Below are 17,130 nucleotides of genomic sequence, written 5' to 3' on the forward strand. Positions count from 1 at the left end.
CCGCTGGAGGAGTGGTACCGCCCGCCTTCCCGGCGGGCAGCGCGCGGCTCAGCATGGCGGCGCGGCGGGTCGCGGGCGGCTGCTGGCAGCGGGCCCTGTGCCTGGGCCGGCGGTGCCGCCTCCCGGGCGGCCGGGAGAGCTATCGGTGAGGGTCTGCCGGGAGGGAAGGGCCGGTGGCGGCGGCAGCAGCGGCACCGGGGAGGAATAGACGGACGGGCCGTGCTGGGTGTGGGGAGGGAGGCGGGAAAGGCCGCGCAGGCGCGGTGAGTGTGTGCGGGGCTCGGCGTGGTCGGGGCGGCGTGGCTGGAGGGAGCGCAATTCCTGCGCTTTTATCCACTTTTGGACGCCTTTCCCGGGGATCTTCCCTTTTTTGGCGGCTCGGAGCCTCCCTGGGAGGGTGTTCGAGCGTTTAAGCGATCCCTGGAGCTGAGTCTCCCGAAAAAGTAGATGAGCACTTCCGCTGCGGAGGCTGAGGAAGCTGGGGGCTGTTCAGCCTGGAGAAAGGAATTTTCTATGGAGACCCCATAACTGTTCCAGTATCTGAAAGGGGGCTACCAAAAACCCAGAGAGGGACCTTTCTTCAGCAGTTGTGGTGATAGGAGTAACAAGGAATAGCGAGTACAGATCGAAAAAGGAGAAATACAGATTAAATATTGGGAAGAATTTTTTGTTGTGGGGGTGGTGAGACACTGTCGCAGGTTGCTCAGCGAAGTGTTCGAGGGCAGATTGGATGGGGCTTGGAGCAACCTGGTCTAGTGTAAGGTCCCTGCCTATTGCAGCAGAGGTGGAATAAGATCTTACAAAGGTCCCTTCCAACACCTGAACGTTCCATGATTCTATGCAATGGTTCTCAAATGAAAGGGTCCCACTTACTCATTTTTGGGATGGCAAAATCATACTCGATCAGTTTATGAGACTTCCCAGGAGCAGCTAGAACTGTGCAGTGCCGTGGTAAAGCACAGAGCTGTGACTGCACCTTAACAGCCTCTCCCTCAGGCTCAAGGTCAGTGTGGAGGCACTGAAGGCCAGAGTTGCTGTAAAAGTTTATTGTTAGGTTGCTTCACGAGTAAAACGAGTAAAAGTATTTTCATGTAACCCTTAGTTTGTGTGAAAAGCAGTAGAATGTGAACAGTGGTGAGAAAGACTTGAGGCAGTGCCGTGAGTGAGCACAAAGCAGCAGAGTGAGTCCATGTGTCTGTGTGTGCTGCAGCTGTGGCTTGGTGAGGAGCTGCTGCACCTCTGTAGAGACATATGGAACTCACCAGGGCTGATTCACTGCATCATTACTCTGGTTTTCTCTTTCTGTGAGCGCTGCTCCTGTCTAAATTATTTTTTTAAGTGCTATTTTCAGTGTGATCCTGTCTCTAAAGCATGAAATGCCTTTTCTCGTTTATGTTCGTGGTTTTCTTTCTAAGATGCAGTAGTTCATGAAACCTACTTTAAAAATGTTACATTCCACTATTAAGTAATCACAGATTTTTTTTGCAATACAATTTTTCACATATAACCTCTGGTCTCTTGAAATGAGAGCCTTAAGAGAAGCATCAAATACAAGTTTTATGGTAATAATTTGGAGTTAGTAACAGTGCAACATTGCCAGTTAGTTTAATGCACTCCAGTTCCTTTTAATGTTTTAGTTAATTCTGACCTGTAGTATAGAATTTCTCTATTCTACTTTTGCTGTATTAATGTGGCTGCCATAAATTCAAACCCCTGGTTGTTTTTTGTAGGAGCTCTTCGAGCACCAGTGCTCTTGGGAAGACTGTGGACAATTCACAAGGTAAGATGTCTCATTACTGGTTCCTTGCATATGTATGTTAATCTTCAAACAACACAGTGTCAGGAAATAAAGATGATATAAACACCCTCTTTCCCACCCTCAGATTTTCTTTCTTCCTGTCTTCATTGTGCATAAATTTCCTGGATTAACTTGATTCCAATCAGCTCCATGCTCCCAGACCATGAACTGAGTTGTGCAGCTCCATTAGCCTATGTTAGACTGTGGTTTTAAAATCCTTGTTTTAGTACTTTCAGCTGAAACAGCTTAACTCACCAATTTTTTGTAGAATCATAGGATTGTTTGGATTGGGAAAAACCTCTGAGCAGAGTCCAGCTCTTAACCCAGCACTGCCAAGACACCTCTAAAGCACATCCCTGAGTGCCACATTGCCATGTCTTAAATCCCTCCAGGGATGGTGACTCCACCACTCCCCTGTTCCAGTGCTTGACAAACCTTTCAGTGAAGAAATTTCCTGATATCCAATCTAAACTTCACTTGGTGCAACTTGAGGCCATTTGCTCTTGTCCTGTCACTTACTACTTGGGAGAATAGATTGACCCTACCTTGCTACAGCTATGAAGTCAAAATTTTCTTTGGGCATCTGTTTCTAATGACCATTTTAATATTGTTTCTCACAGTAACTCAAGAAGAAATTGTGCTTCCCCGAAGGAAAACATGGTGAGTGTTTACTTTTGGAATCTTGACTAGGTAGAAAATCAGTGTTAGACAGCTAAATGTAGTCTGTCCACCAGATTTAAAAAAGAAAGCTGAGGTTCCTGTATCCCTTGATGTGGTTTTTGACTCTTACTCTCTGTGCAGATTATGTACACTGCATTCCTGACATTTCTTTTAAAAACACAACTGTATTTTTAAGCATAGTTTTTTTTTTTGTAAAAGATTACATTTGCTAAAGATCTGTGAAACCAAGTTCATTTATAAGTTTGCATGGGAATGTGTTTCTTCCAGCAAAATAAAACTGGGTCATTTGTAGGTGACTGAATAAATCCTGCTTAGAAATCACACAACTGAACCAAAAGCTGTTTTGTTGGGAGCACTTAAGATAGAATTGCATGACTGTATAGCAAAAGTTAAGTTTATGGTCAAATGATGTCAGCATATAAACCTAAAGTAAGGCCACCTTCACCTAAACACTTTCACTGGCCTTTCCTTGTTTGCTTGAAACAACCAAAGTCTTGAAGATCCACAGGTGCAGGAGTGCTGAGATACCTGGTTTTGATTTAATTTGATTTTTCATGCAAAATTGTGTCTTGGATAGGGACTTAATGTATTTATGCCTCTGAGATGCTCTAGGAGCAACATTCCAAGGAATCATTTCTGTGTGTCTTCCCTATGATCTTTCTTTGATAATGTATTATAAGAGCAGGAGTAATAGTTGTGAACACAAATGGTCTTCCTCAAAATAATTTTTTTTCCTGGAGTTGTTAAAGAACTGAGACCATTCTTGCATTTTCCCTTTCTTTGTGAAAAGTGCTATTTTATAAGTGCAGGGAAAGCATTATTTCCTAGAGGTAAAAAATTCCTTTTGAGTCAGGATAATCCTGTGCCTGTTCTCCAGACAAACAGCACGCAAAGTCTGCAGCTGAACATTAATGAAACTCTTTGTGTTTAGGGACAAGCTCGCGGTGCTGCAGGCCTTGGCTTCTACTGTGAACAGGGTGAGTGGTTCTGTGGGTCAGGTTGTCCATTTTGTGCAATACCCTTGTGCTCAGGAGTCCTTTAATTTCTTCTGTGGCCATGATTGCAAGGTGGGACTTTCACATCAGAGTTTTCTCTTTGGCTCAGTTTTACTGTGTCCTTAAAGCCTCATTCTTGTGCTAAGAGAGAGCTGCAGTGCTTTGGTAATGCTTTCACTAACATAGGGAGCAAGTTCCTTCACCAGTTCAGCTTCCAATGTCCTTCCCAATCTCAGTCTAGAAAGCCTTTAAAAAATACAGTCAGTGTCTGCTCTTGCTGGGCAAAAGCTGGAAATGCTGTGATGCTGTTCTTCAATCCTGTCTATCTTGAATTCTGGGAATTGAATCAAAACCTGCCAAGTCCCATCAGCTTCCCAAGGCTGTTACACTTGGGGTCCTACTTGTTTCATATATTATAGGAAGGACCCTTTTTTGTCACCATGTTAGCCTGCAAGTGTGTGTGTGAAATGGAAATATTTCTAAACTTTTTCCAAACAGGCTAAACCTTTTTGAGCAAGAGGAACTTCAGTAAAACGTGCTTTAGTGGTGGTGGTTATGGTGGAAGAATTCATTGTGCTTTAAATTCCACGAGGCAGTGTGTTGTGCTTGTGCACATAACTATAAACTTTTCAATGCTGGACTCTTCTTTCTACAGGATCCTACTGCTGCTCATTACATGTTCCAGGATGACCCTTTCCTGATGCCAAGAAATGCAGCTAATGCTGTAGGTATTTCCTTTCACATCCTTGATAGCTTCCCTCCTGCCTTTGTCTAGGCTATGGAGACTCTTACCTGATTGAAGCCTGGTTCTGATTACAAAATAAAAGGAAGTATCAGATTGCATTCAGAATTTTCTCTTCTCTCTAAAATGAGATGTTTTTGAGCTTGAGGTAGTAGTGCAGCATTTCAGATGTCTGAACTGTGTCCCTTGACTAAGTAACAAGAAAGCAGTATACAATAGCATTTAAAGAATAGGGATTCTTATACTGGCACAAATACCAGAATATTTACCTGGAATTTTGTCTCATGCCTGTGATTTTACTAAGTTCAAAATCATGCATGTGTTTAATTTGATCCCATCATAGTTAAAGAAAATGTTTTTCTTCACTCTCAGCCTTGTAACTTGTGTATTTATTCATCTTGTTCTCTTTCATTTCTATGCAGCGTCTGTATTCATTGTCAAAGGAGTCTGGGAGAAATGCTGCAAAATACATCATAAAGAACTTCCCTCAGTATTTTGACAAGACTTTTGCAGAGCCCAACGTACCAGTAAGCTTTCTGCTTTTTCTCTTCAATGTATTTGTGCTTTGTCAGTGAAATCAACTGTCAGACTGCTAAAAGGATAACTTCTAAACTGTTTTGCAGACAGTGTAAACACAGTACTGTATTTCCATTATGTTTTTTAATGGACATTTTTCCTTGAGAGTTCAGTATCATATCAGGTTCTTGAGATAAAAGTAAGAAAAGCACTGTTGTTTAGATGTTGCTTCCTGGCACGGAAGTGAGGGATGAGGGTGTGTGTGGTCCTTCATCACCAACAGGACTGGTGGTGTTGGGCTGCAAGCAGTGTCTTGGGTGAAGAGAAGAATATTTACAGGAGGTTTGAGCTTATGATGAACTTCCACTGTTTGCTTTTAGTGCCTGATGCCTGAGAGTCTCACACCTCAGACTGAAGGAGTGAGTGAGGGGGCTCTGAGGGAACGCATCCACCTCAGATTGGTGAAGGAGTCTGTGGACATGTTTGATCAGCTTCTACAGGCAGGTATGTGGTCACTTGCCAGGTTCTGTGGTGGAGCTTAAATTGGGCTAAAAACCTTTCAGTAGCTGGCACAGGCTATGGAGACAATTCTGTGACTCTGTTGCTCCTTTCACAACTGACTCTGGAGAATCTTAGGCACTGCTTGTCTCACATGTTACTTTGGTGATAAGGAGAACAAATGACTTCTTGAAGAGGAAGCTGATTAAATACTTCTGTTGATTTTTAATATTTCATAGAAAGTGAAACATGCAAAGTGTTCTTCACAGCAGGATGTATCCTAGGAGGAAAGGACTGGAAATTTCAGATGTTGTGTTGGGCTTGTGCTGCTTCACAATTCTGGTTGTCAGCTGTCACTTCCTTCTCCTACTTGATTGGGAAAACTCTGCCCTTTCAGTGGCTTCAGTAGAAAAACATACTGTAGTTCAGTGTTAAAATTGTCTCCTGTGATGAGTGGGTTTGTGGGTGTCACATGCAGCATTGGAGACTTGCCTAGAGAATGTTTTTGTGTTGGAAGAAAGCAAAGTGGTGTTCTGATATGGCTGTAGAGTGTGAGCTCTTCACTTTCTCTGTCATAAATTCTCCTTTTCTAAAGGTACCCCTGTGTCTCTGGAGACCACAAACAGCCTTTTAGATTTGTTATGCTTCTATGGAGGTGGTGAACCTACTCCTCAAAAAGAGCAGGAAGAAAAAGAGGGTTTGGAAGAACCAGAGGTATGGGAAACCTGTTGATCTTTATTTATTTCATACATAGTGGGAGTATATCAAGGTGACATCAAGATTTTTGTACTGTCTGCATTGAAGATGCCATGAGGTGGATCAGATGCAGACAACATTCCCAGGAAATAGTTCTGTTATAAAAACTGACCTAGTAGCAGCAGTTTGTGTAAAGTTGTTAATATGTTTAATAACAAACATTCTTGTCAATCTATTTATTGCTTCCTGAATGTTTTGATAGAAATTATTCTAATATAACCCATTAAAAAACACCTTTGGTCCATGCTGCTGATCTTCAGTTTTGTTAGCAAATCATGTCATTTGATGTTAAATCATAATTTAACTCTGAGAAAGCTCTTTTTGCAAAAATCTCTCCAGGTGAATGCTTCAGAACAGAAAGCTCCAAAGAGACAATTTCAAAGAGGTTCACAGTCATCTGGCCCCAAATGGAGGTACAGAAAATGTATATTCCCATATTCAGTGGGTTTTGCACATGCTGTTATAGAGCAGACTTAAGTCCTGTAGCAGCCCATACTCAGAGGTGTTACTTGTTAAATAAACCTGTGTTTGCTGATCTTTTAAAGTGTTCATGGAAATCTGGTAGGTGATTGTAGACTAATTTCAAGTATCACAAGTATGATATGTGCATGTCAGTCTTTGGGGATACAGCCCTTATTTTGTTCTGCATGTTGAATCCTTCTCCTAAGGATATCTTTTATTTGGTTAACATTTATCTTATTCATTGGTTCTAGGGAGAACAACCATGCTGAAAGGATATTTAAGGTAATGCCAGAGAGGAATGCACACTCCTATTGCACGATGATCCGTGGGATGGTGAAGGTAAAGTTGTTCTTCAGTGCTGGGGGATTTTTTCAGCTTTTTTCAGTGAGATCTCACATAATCAGAGATTCTTTGGTTTTGTTTTTGCAGCATGAGGCTTATTCTAAAGCTTATGACATGTACATAGACTTGCTGAATGAAAGGCACAAGGGTGAGTTGTCCTTTGTGGTCTCTGAGTACAGAAAGCCCTGCTGGGCACAGGAGTGTTTGTGCATGGCAGTGATGATTGGCGCAGGGGTACGGACCTCAGCTGGATCATGGGAGCTGAATGCAGACTGGTAATTCCAGTGCAGCTGGCATGTGGCTGGCTCTCTGGAAACAGGTTTGCATGAGACTTTGCCAGAAACTGAGCCATGCTAGAATAAACTGTTAACTGTAGGCTATAAATTGTAATTTAAAATGCATTATCTTACATTTTCTAGCTGATGTGCACACCTTCAATGCGCTGATCAGAGCAGTCCCATATCTAAAGGAGAGGTTCCCAGAAAGATGGGAATTAGCCAAGGTAAGGAGGGTAGAGCAAAAGAAGTGGGGAAGTGGTAAGAGTGTGGGCTTTCCTACTAATAAGGGTGTGCCTTATTAGTAAAATTTTGCAGTTGTTGGAAGACTAAAAGCAAGAACTATGTCCCCAGATACTGATCTCTGCTGTAAAGGAAGTACAGCAGTTTAAAACAGAAAAAGTAACTATGGAGGAGTGGCAGATGTGAAAAATCCAACCTTTCCTTTGCAGAGTGATTTGCCTTGTGAGAATGCACTTGATCCAGGAGCTGCCTGGGCAGAAAATAAATTACTGCTGGGAGATAAAATAAATGAACAATTATAGATAAAAACTCTTTGCATTTTAATTCATGGTGTTATAACAGAAATGGCATTTTGGGTTTTAATAACACATCAGTAAGGAAAAACATTATGTAACTATAAAATTTTCCATTTTGTTCTAGATGTAATTGTCTAAGATTTATTTTGATGTAATGTAGCTTTGGGTTTTGATCTTTAAAAATTAAACAGTACTCCCTTAATAAATAATCAGTTAAAGCAGAGTTGTTCAGTTGAAGGGAGTGAGAAGGAGTAAGTTGAGGAAATATATATATAACTCATCTTAAAGCTGAACTGTGATCCATAACATGAAGCACTAAGGATTTTGGGGTTTTGTTTTAAGGAATTCCTGACTCACATGGCTCAACAGAAAGTGCAACCAACTCTGCTAACTTTTAATTCTGTACTGAAGAGTCTGAGAAGATGTGGTGGTGTGGGCAGAGCTGTGTCTTTATCGGTATTAAAGGAAATGGAAGCACTTGATATAGGTAAGAGAACCAGAGTATTTATTACATGCACTATTATATGATTAGGATATTGCAGTGCCACCTCCAGAAAAGAACAGCTGACTTAGGAGTTCAGCACCACACAACACAGCGGTGATTCTCTCTTTCCAGGGAAGATGTCTTTCACAAGCCACCCAAGCCAGTTCAGGTCTATAGATCTGCATCTCTACAGAAAAAAAAGTTTTTGATTTAGATGATGATTTGTTCTACCAAATAAGTATTGCAGAAACAGAGAATATCTGCAGAATAGATTTGATGTCCTATGGGCTTTGCTTTGCCCCAGTAACGTGCTTGTTGATAGGCTAAAGATTACATTCATGAGCAGAAGGGAAACTAACCAAGAAGTATTATTGATTTTAATTTAGAGCAGGGAAGCTTGGCTGCTCTCCCATAGAAATAGGATACTCTGACTGGTGGATATCACCAGTGCTGGATATCACCTCTCCTAGGTGTGTGGATGTGAGGTCTGGTCCAGCATTAGGGCGGGCAGGGAGAGAGATAAGAGTAAATCTGTGCATGCTGCCTGCTTGGAGGAGCAGACTGTGAATTATTAGAGCTGTGGCCCAAAGCTCAGCCAGGAATGTTGCAGTAACTGCAATGTTTTTGCTTTCCAGAGCCCAGCCTTGCATCCTACGATCATCTCCTGTCCATGTTTTACAAAGGCGGTACGTGCACTCAGCCTGGCCATCAACGTGCCTTGTGTAGCAGCTGCTTTGGTGCTGTTCACATGTGATGGGTGAAGGCAGTTCACTCATGGATTGAAAGATAACCTTTAATGAGTGTGATCTCAGTGTTCCCTGTGCTGCCTGATTCTGCTTGGGTGAAAAAATAAAGAGAACCTCATACAGGGAGCAAATGCTGCTCAGTCAGTGTGGAGGGTGGATCTGACCACATATGTGTGATTTCTTTCTGTGTCACTCACAGGGATGAAATTGCACAGGGAGTTTGTTTTCCTGCAACAGTTCTCTGCACAAGAGCTGTCATGAGCAACAGCTATGTTAGAAGGCAGGAACCCAATCCATGCCCACAGACTTTTGGCTATAGGAAGAGAATGGGCAGAGTAGCTGTAACTGCAGTCCTTGTGTTTTAAGAAATGTAAAATAATTGCTCTGAAGTCTCTCTGGGGTTTGGGGGTTTGTTTTGGTTTTCCCCCTTCTAAATTTTTGTTTGTTTATGAAATGCTTTGCTTTTTCTAGTGTAGCCTTCTAACAGACAGGCCTGTTTGATTCCTTGCTAGAAAGCACTTCTATCTTTCTGAATCTGCCCTGCTGTGCTGTGGAAATCTGGCAGTAGCAGGGCAAATTTTAGAGCAAATTAAATTGCAGCTAGTGTGCAGCACCATGGAAATTACATTTGTTTAAATGATGTTGCTTGTTCCCAGTTTCATATTGTATTTGCAGACTGATGCTCTTCACTAAGGAAATGCTTGGTACAACTGATGGTGATTGTCTCTCTGTCCCACAGCTGATCCTCAGTCATCAGACATCATCTCTGAGGTGCTAAATGAGGTTGAAAAGCGAAGTTTCACTGCCCAGGACCCTGATGATGGTAAGGACTTCAAGCTTGGGTGAAAAGGTGCCTGTGAATGCCAGGTAGTTTTACTCAGCCAGGATAAATGCATGCAGCTTGCTTCTCTGTCCCTTCTGATATTTCTGGAGACAAAGGGCCAATTCCAATGCTGGGAATTGTGCTGTGCATTGCTGCGCTGGCTTCTGTGATAAAGTGGGTGTGTAGCTTGTGTGAATGAGTGTCTTCAGTCCATGGGATAAAAAATCCTAGGTTTATTTGCAAGTTCAGTTTAAGGAAGAGCAGTTTCATGAAATGATGCACATCAGGTGAATGGCAGGTTTTTGTTGTAGGTATGGTGTGAGTTTTCCTATTTTAGTTCTTCCTAATCCTGTTCAGAAAATTTCATTGGATAAAGCTTAGAGGGAAACCGGAGTGTGGGTCTGTAGAGGGGTGTATCCTGAACATCCCATGTGTTACTGGCTCCTTCTGCCATCTGTGTGTGCACAGCTTTGCTCTAGGAAGTTCATAAACTTTTCTGTAAGTTTGGAATGCAGCTTCCATCTGAAAACGGGTTTGGCATAGAAAGGTCTGTAAGGCAGCATGGTGTTAATGATGTGTTGAAAGCCACTCTTCATCAGCTTTATTTTTTGTCTTTGGAAGGATTCCTGGAAATAGTCAGAATGTTGTACCCCTCCTTCCTTTGCTTCTGTCCTCCTAGGTGTGTTAAACTGTTTCTGTGCTCTAAGTTGTGGCTAGAAGTGTGTAAAAAACCCCGCCCAACTCATGCCACGAAAAAGAAAAGGAAAGAGCTCTCATACATTGTCAAACTGAGCTACAGATTGAGTTTCTAATTGAACATACCTCATCCATCCGCTGGGAGAGTGGGTTAATGAGCTGTTTTATGTCTCCTTGGAAGGTTGAAGTTAATGGTCTCTTGTTTGCTCCCTTTCAGCCAACTTTTTTAACACCGCCATGCAAGTGGTAAGTGCCTCTTCCCTGCCATCAGAATTCCTTTGAGCCCCTCCAGCTGTTGGAGAATTGTCTGTGAGTTTACATCCTGTCATATAAGGTTTAGCTTTCAATGTCTCCCATTTTCATCTGTGCTCATTACCTTCTGTAACTTTATAATTCTGCAGTTCTTTGATTGACTCCTCCCTAATTGGTAATTTGCATGCCCATGATACGTGCATGTATCTCTGTGAGTATTGTGAGTTACATTTGGTAACAGCTTTCAAATCCGACTGGTTTATTGCAGTGCTGTGATCTTAAGGATATCAAGCTTGCCTATCAGTTAAATAGGGCACTGGAGAAGGGAGACAACTGGAAATTCTTGGATGTGGATCGGTTAAATGGCTATTGGTGAGTGAAGTGTATTGTGTGTCCAGTTTGGGAATTAGATCCTTCATAAGAGCAGTGATTGCTTAGGATTTATTTTCAGTTTGTGGCCTTTGAACTGAAGTCCAGTGTCTTACAGCATCAGTTTATCTCAACACCCTCCAACAACTAGAACAGCCAGTTGTGGGTTCTGCCATTCTGTTGTGTGCCCTGGATGGCAGCTTTGGAGGTAACACCAAAACAGCATAATTTCTTAATGTAGGTATGGTTTCCTAGTCAGTGCACTGGATAAAGAACTCAGGCTTGTCTTGTGAACTTGCACAAGTAACAAGGTTAATATAGTTCAGTTCTTATATGAAAAAGTTGCATTTGAGACAGATTCAGGTACCTTGAAACTGGTATCAGGCAGGAAGATTGCTTTTCTTAATATATTTTAACAGTGGTCTGATGAGTTCTGCCAATAATCTAGTGTCAGCATTAAGCTGTTGTTAGAAACACTGCTGCTTTTCTATTGCATGGAGTGTTACAATCAGTGAAATGTCCTTGATCTGCAGTACAAATCTGATCAGCACACCATCATTTGCTGGAACTTCTGTGTGGTCTGCTTGATCTAATCATCACTGAATTAGGACTTTTTTTCTCTCTAGGTCAAAATTCTTTTCGTTGTTGTGCATGATGGAACAAATTGAGGTGGTGTTGAAGTGGTACAAAGAAATGTCATCTTCGGTAAGTGTGTGCCAGGCTAAGAGCTGCAGAGCTTGTGCATGGAGAAATGGAGCAGTCACAGGTGACTGAAATGGTTCTCTTCTTTCATCAGCTCTTCTATCCAAGTCCTAAGAATATATTGGACCTCCTTCAAGCACTGGATGCAGCCAACCAGCTGGAAGTGATTCCTTCAGTCTGGGAAGGTCAGTGATGGCCACGTGGCTTCACAGGCAGCTTGTCTGACAATGCCAGGAGCAGTGCAAAGTTGGAGCTAGTTTGGAAATTTCCCATTGCTTGGAGTAGCCATGATAAGGTGCAGTGCTTGCCTGTGGTATCAAATCACCTGGACCCTCTGCAGATCCTTGGTTAAGATGTAATCTAGCCCTCCAAAAAATCAAAAGAATACAAGTCACTCCTTAATCCTCAGCAGACAGTGGTGGAGGGCTCTGGCTACAGGGGGTTGTGGGACTCACTGTCCTGCAGCAGATCAGGTTCATGTTCCCCCTGAGAACTGGTAGTTGGTGTTACAGACAGTGCTGTGTGTGTTGTTCCCTCCCTGTTCTGTGACAGGGTCATCACCACCACCAGGTTGCTCAGTGCTGGGGACCTTGAAGGCCATTATCAAGGGGAGTAGTTAGGACCAGAAGGAGTAGGGTCACCCAGAAATCTCGAGACCAGCAGGGAAGGGAAGAAGAAATCAGATTAGTTCATGTATTTGATGCACAGGATGTGATAATGAGGGGAAAGAAAGGGAACTAAATGTGACCTGCTCAGTCACAGAGAATGGCTCTGCCTTATGAAATTGTGCTCACCATATTGGCAGGATTTAGGAACAGGGGCACTGGTCACACCTACCAATTACTGCCTCTCTCTAAACAGATGTGAAACAGCTGGGGTTTAGCAGGATACCAGATGTGTTGGAAGAGTTCTTGTCTTTGATGAGCAGGGACCAGCACCCCAGTGAGGTAAGGAAGCTGATAATGCCCCTGAACAGCTGAGCCCCCACACAGCTGCTGGCTCCTCCCCTGTTAGAGGGTGGAGGGAACTGGAACAGAGTAAAAGGGCAAAACTCAAGCTCAGTTACCATTTGCCATGACAGGCAGGTGTTCAGCCATCCCTAGGAGAGCCAGGCTCCTGGAAACCTCATGCTTAACAGTTACTTGGGGAGTCAAACAGCATCACTGCAAGTGTATCCCCTGTTCCTCCTTTCCCTACTTTATCTGCTAAGCATGGTATCCTGGGGTCTGAAATATCCCTTGGGTCACACAGGGTCAGCTGGCTCAGAGATGTCCCCTCCCAACTCCTTGTTGTACTGCACACATTGTGTATGCCCAGCCCACTCCCTGGTGGGGGAGCCTTGATGCTCTTTGAGCACTGCCCAGCAATAACAAAAATATCCCTGGGTTATCAGCGTACTTTCCATCTTAAATATAAAACACAGGCCCACAGTAAGAAAGGAGAAACTGTGGAGAAATTTCACATTATCCCAGCCAAAATCAGCACAGAAGCTCAGTAAAGAGTAGTGGTGTCTCCCAGATTGTAGGTGAATGCTGTAACCTTGGTCATTCCTGGAGATCCAGTTCCAGTGCATCTGCCACTGCAGATTTCCAGATCCATGTGAGTTTATCCAGGCCTGCCAAACCCTTTGGATTGTCTTCAACCTGTAAAGAAACCTCAAACTGACAGAGCAGGATCCCTTCTTACCAGGGTTTGGAGAAGTAATGCAGCCCAACCAGCCGTATCTCTGGGGAAGCACATGGCAGAATTCAGGGATTTTTACCAAGGATTTAATTGTAGAAATTGCTTTCTCGAGGTGAAAGGTGTTGAAGATGGATATAGCTGTCCCTGCAAAGTGGGGACAGTTGTCCTGACAGAAGTGACAGATTTGTCTCCTGGGTTAATGACTGTTGGTTCACAAATTTAAGCCACATACAGAGCAAACCTATAGGAGCTGCAGGAGAAATTGCACTGAAAAGCTTCTGTTAACGTCAGAGGTTTTGTTCTTCATAGCGCAATGTTTTCACAGATTCAGCTGGCATTTGCCAAGTGTGCTGAAGACATCAAAGCTGTCCATGAGCCTGCAGGGCCGGGGCAGGTCCCCTTGGAGTGGACAGGGAGTGCTCTGGGCCATGTCGTGGTGCTGTTTTCCAGGGCTGGGAGGACCCAGGATGCCTGGTACGTGTGGGCTCTGGGCTGACACTGCAGCTCATGGCTTAGTCACAAAAAGCAAAAGCTAATGACTGATTCCTTGGAATGCCAGTGCAGACAAAGGGAGGAGATAAAGCCTGCAAAGAATGTGATGTGGGTTGGTTTTTCTTTGTTATTGTTCCTTCTTGACATCAAGTTACAGTTTTCTGTCTCAAAAATGGTTCAGAAACTAATGTAGTATCTGGTGTAGAGATTTGTGCAGCTGCTTATGGCAAGGTGTGTTCTGGTAATCACTTCCCTGAGCACTGCTGAGTGCCCACAACTTGCCATTTTCTGATTTATAGAACTCTTTAGAATTCGAACTGATAGAGATTAATTAGTTAAATTAAATTTTTAATTAGAAGCAGCACTAATTAAAACTTCAAAAAGGCTATTTTTAGAATTCTAATAGCTAGAATTTACTGTCCTACATGCTCTGAACTTGTAATACAGGTTAAAATATCCAGCCTTCAATTTAAGGTTCTGAGCTATTTTCTGTTAAATACAAATGTTCCATGTGCAGTGATTCATTTGAAACAAAGAAATAGCAACAATAGAGTATTTTAAAATACTAAAAATACGTAGTATTTTAAGGGAAAGTTGCCACCAGCTACACTTAACATTTTCTGTAGGGTTTAAGATACTTTGTGTTAAACTAATCTAAGTGAAACTAAAATAAGTGAAGTTAGCTGGTACGGATTGCATTTGCAAGGATACAGCATGGGATCCATGGGGAAGATTGTTTCATGAATTTGAGCTTACTGTGTTTCAGTGGAGGCTCATCCAAGGGGTTGAATATGTCTGTCTTGTTATGTGGAGTTACTAAATTTTATATTTTTATTTTTTAATAGGAATATGATGGAGCATTTCCAGAAAATCAATAGGATTCCTACGTAAGTATTTTTAGGTTCTTCAGTTCCTGAGTCTCCCCTTTGGCTGAGATCTTGAATTTCTGTTACAGGATGAAGGAATAGTTTGGGATGGGACTTTTTTAAAGGCCAGGTAGTCCCATCTCCAGTTGTAACTGATAGTAGTGGTCTGAACATGAATGTGTGTCTGCCCCTGTGAGCATGGCTGTTTGTGGAAATATTCCAAGAGATTTCTGAATCAAAACATGTTGGAAGTGCAAAGTGGGAGGGAGTGAAGTGGTTGGTCTCTGAAGCTCTGGGCCATGGAGAGCAGTACCACTGATGAACCCAGCAGTGCAAGTCAATCTGAGCAGGACTCCTGAACATCTGGTTTCCCACATGCTCAGAAATATTCCAGTATGCTCTTAACCAAGCACAGGTTTTTCAGAGGTGCCTGCATTTCTGAAGACAAGTTTATCAAGTCAAATGCCAAATCTTAGGTGGTTCCCTGTTAGCTACACCAGCTTGCTTGTCTTGGGATTCTGGAGGAGGGAATTGTTTGAAGTAGAACACAACTTGTAAGGAATAGTAATGGGTTTTGTTTGGGTGTGGGTTTTCTTAAAATGAAGTTGGGGCTGTAAGTTAATGGGCACCTCTCCTGTGACTCTGAGAACAGTCACCCTTTTCCTTTGCAGTGACAAGGTGATGGATGAGTTCTTGAACTGTGCTAAGCAAACCAATTGTCCAGATGAGGCAATAAAGATGGTGAAGCTGGCAGCATCCCTTGGGCTGTTGTCATCTCAAAGGCTGAAAAGCAGAATGGAGAAGGAGTTTGAACTCTCTGAAACACAGAAGTAAGTTGGAATATTTAATGTTACTGCTGAAGGGGTACTGTAGACAGGGTCTTGGAGGGGCAGTGCCTTTGGAAAGCTTTGGAAAGGCTTCTCTGACAAGGGAGCAGACAGCTGGCTTCAGAATGATGGGCTGGTGTGTTGATTCCAGGACTGAAATAGCCCCTCAGTTTCTGATTCCATGCTGTATCCATCCCACCTAGGAGGGAAGGCAGATTTCCATGGTGGGGTTGACCTTATCCACTGCTCAGTCCTGCTGTTTATTTCCTTTCTTTCCCAGAATCTTTTCCTAGCTGGGTGTGGCTGTCTGTGAAGACACTGCTGCAGCCCAGTACGAGCAGGGGGGTGGTACAGGATGGCCCTGCATGTGGCTGCCAGGTTCTGAGGCTTGTGGTCACCTCTCACTGCCCTGCTGCAGCCAAGCCCAGATGATCCTCAGATGGTGATCAGGGCTTGAAGCACCATAGTTTGGAGCCAGATGTGCTCCAAGGGAATAAATCCAAGCCCAGCATCCCTGACAGCCAGCTCACCACTCTGAGGGGAACTGAAGGAGTTGGCTTTTCCAAGAGGATTTGCTTCCACCCAATGCTGGGTGCACTTTGAGGACATTAGACAGCCCATAATGTTCTCTGTGCCTTGTGTTGGGATCTCTGTTTTCAAGCAGAAATCACAGCAGGTGACTGATGTCTGATCTGTTTGCCATCACAGGAAGGCACTGGAGAGTATCAAGTGGGATGGTGACAGCAGCGATAGTGACAGTGACAGCAGTGACAGTGACAGTGAGTAGCTGTCTCTCTTGCCTCCCTCTTGGGAAAAATGGGAGCAACCATTGCCATAGCAGGAGACTTTGGGAGCAGTGGAATTACTGAAGGAATGGCTTCTGGGAGATTCTGCAGCACTGATGAACGCTCGGAGAGTTCTGATACGGGACCTGCTTGGCAAGACACCGTCCTCATGTGGTAGCTGGAAGCTGTTACATCTTCTTGGTAATGTGGAACACAGCGTGGGCTGCCCCAGGTCTCCTCCCCAGCATGCCTGCAAGAGCTGGCTCCTGACAAACAGCATCACTGAGGGTGGAGGGCTGCAGGGACAGGGGTGCAGTGCACCCTGGAGGCTCCTCAGGCAGGCACAAGACTTCCAGAGCTTGAGCAAGACTTCTCATGGGCTTCCTGTCACTCAACCCTACACCAGATGTAATTCCTTGCCATCTGACTTTGCTCAACTATTTAAATACCGAGTTTACTCTGAATGTGAACACTGAAGCAATGCAGTACTCGGCCCCTGTGCTGTTACTCCTCATCCTGTTGGTGTTTTGGGCCAGGGGTTGGAGTGATGTTAAATTACACTTTGTACAGCTGGAGACTGTCTCTAATAAATGGCTGACATTAAAGCTGGCTCTATTCTGATAATCCTTGAGCAAAAACTGTTGTTGAACCAAAGTTTGCCTTCCTGGTAGAAAGACCTGGTGTTCTAGAACTACAGCAGAGCAGCTTTGACAAGAAACCTACAAGGGCAAGCTGTGCTCTGACACCAGTTTTGTACATATCCTGTACTCAAAAATAGGTTAATTTATTTTTATGCTGTAC

The 17,130-nt window shown here is 43.4% G+C and overlaps 1 protein-coding gene and 1 non-coding gene across 2 annotated transcripts; both read left to right on the forward strand.

The window, feature by feature from the left end:
• Window positions 1–53: 53 nt before the first annotated feature.
• On the forward strand, window positions 54–16,934 carry PTCD3 (pentatricopeptide repeat domain 3). The gene is made up of 24 exons (XM_033059894.2): window positions 54–145; window positions 1,731–1,780; window positions 2,419–2,458; window positions 3,411–3,456; window positions 4,130–4,198; window positions 4,639–4,743; window positions 5,113–5,236; window positions 5,826–5,944; window positions 6,326–6,399; window positions 6,700–6,787; window positions 6,878–6,938; window positions 7,210–7,292; window positions 7,947–8,091; window positions 8,724–8,774; window positions 9,574–9,657; window positions 10,571–10,599; window positions 10,874–10,977; window positions 11,601–11,679; window positions 11,771–11,861; window positions 12,538–12,623; window positions 13,685–13,833; window positions 14,697–14,738; window positions 15,389–15,547; window positions 16,253–16,934. Exons 1-24 carry the CDS (start codon window positions 54–56, stop codon window positions 16,329–16,331), a joined length of 2,049 nt encoding a protein of 682 aa, XP_032915785.1. The 3' UTR covers window positions 16,332–16,934.
• On the forward strand, window positions 7,001–7,142 carry LOC116997157. The gene has a single exon (XR_004418106.1). It is a non-coding gene; the product is annotated as a small nucleolar RNA SNORD94 (small nucleolar RNA).
• Window positions 16,935–17,130: the final 196 nt, after the last annotated feature.

The sequence above is a fragment of the Catharus ustulatus genome, chromosome 5, assembly GCF_009819885.2.
Source record: "Catharus ustulatus isolate bCatUst1 chromosome 5, bCatUst1.pri.v2, whole genome shotgun sequence".
NCBI classification, from domain to species: Eukaryota; Metazoa; Chordata; class Aves; order Passeriformes; family Turdidae; genus Catharus; species Catharus ustulatus.

Bases quoted from the DNA above. Each gene is read 5' to 3' on its own strand.
- PTCD3 (XM_033059894.2), top strand. From the start codon at position 54: ATGGCGGCGCGGCGGGTCGCGGGCGGCTGCTGGCAGCGGGCCCTGTGC. The intron at 5,945-6,325 runs GTATGGGAAACC...AAATCTCTCCAG, and splicing joins AGGGTTTGGAAGAACCAGAG to GTGAATGCTTCAGAACAGAA. The intron at 13,834-14,696 runs GTACGTGTGGGC...ATTTTTTAATAG, and splicing joins GGGAGGACCCAGGATGCCTG to GAATATGATGGAGCATTTCC.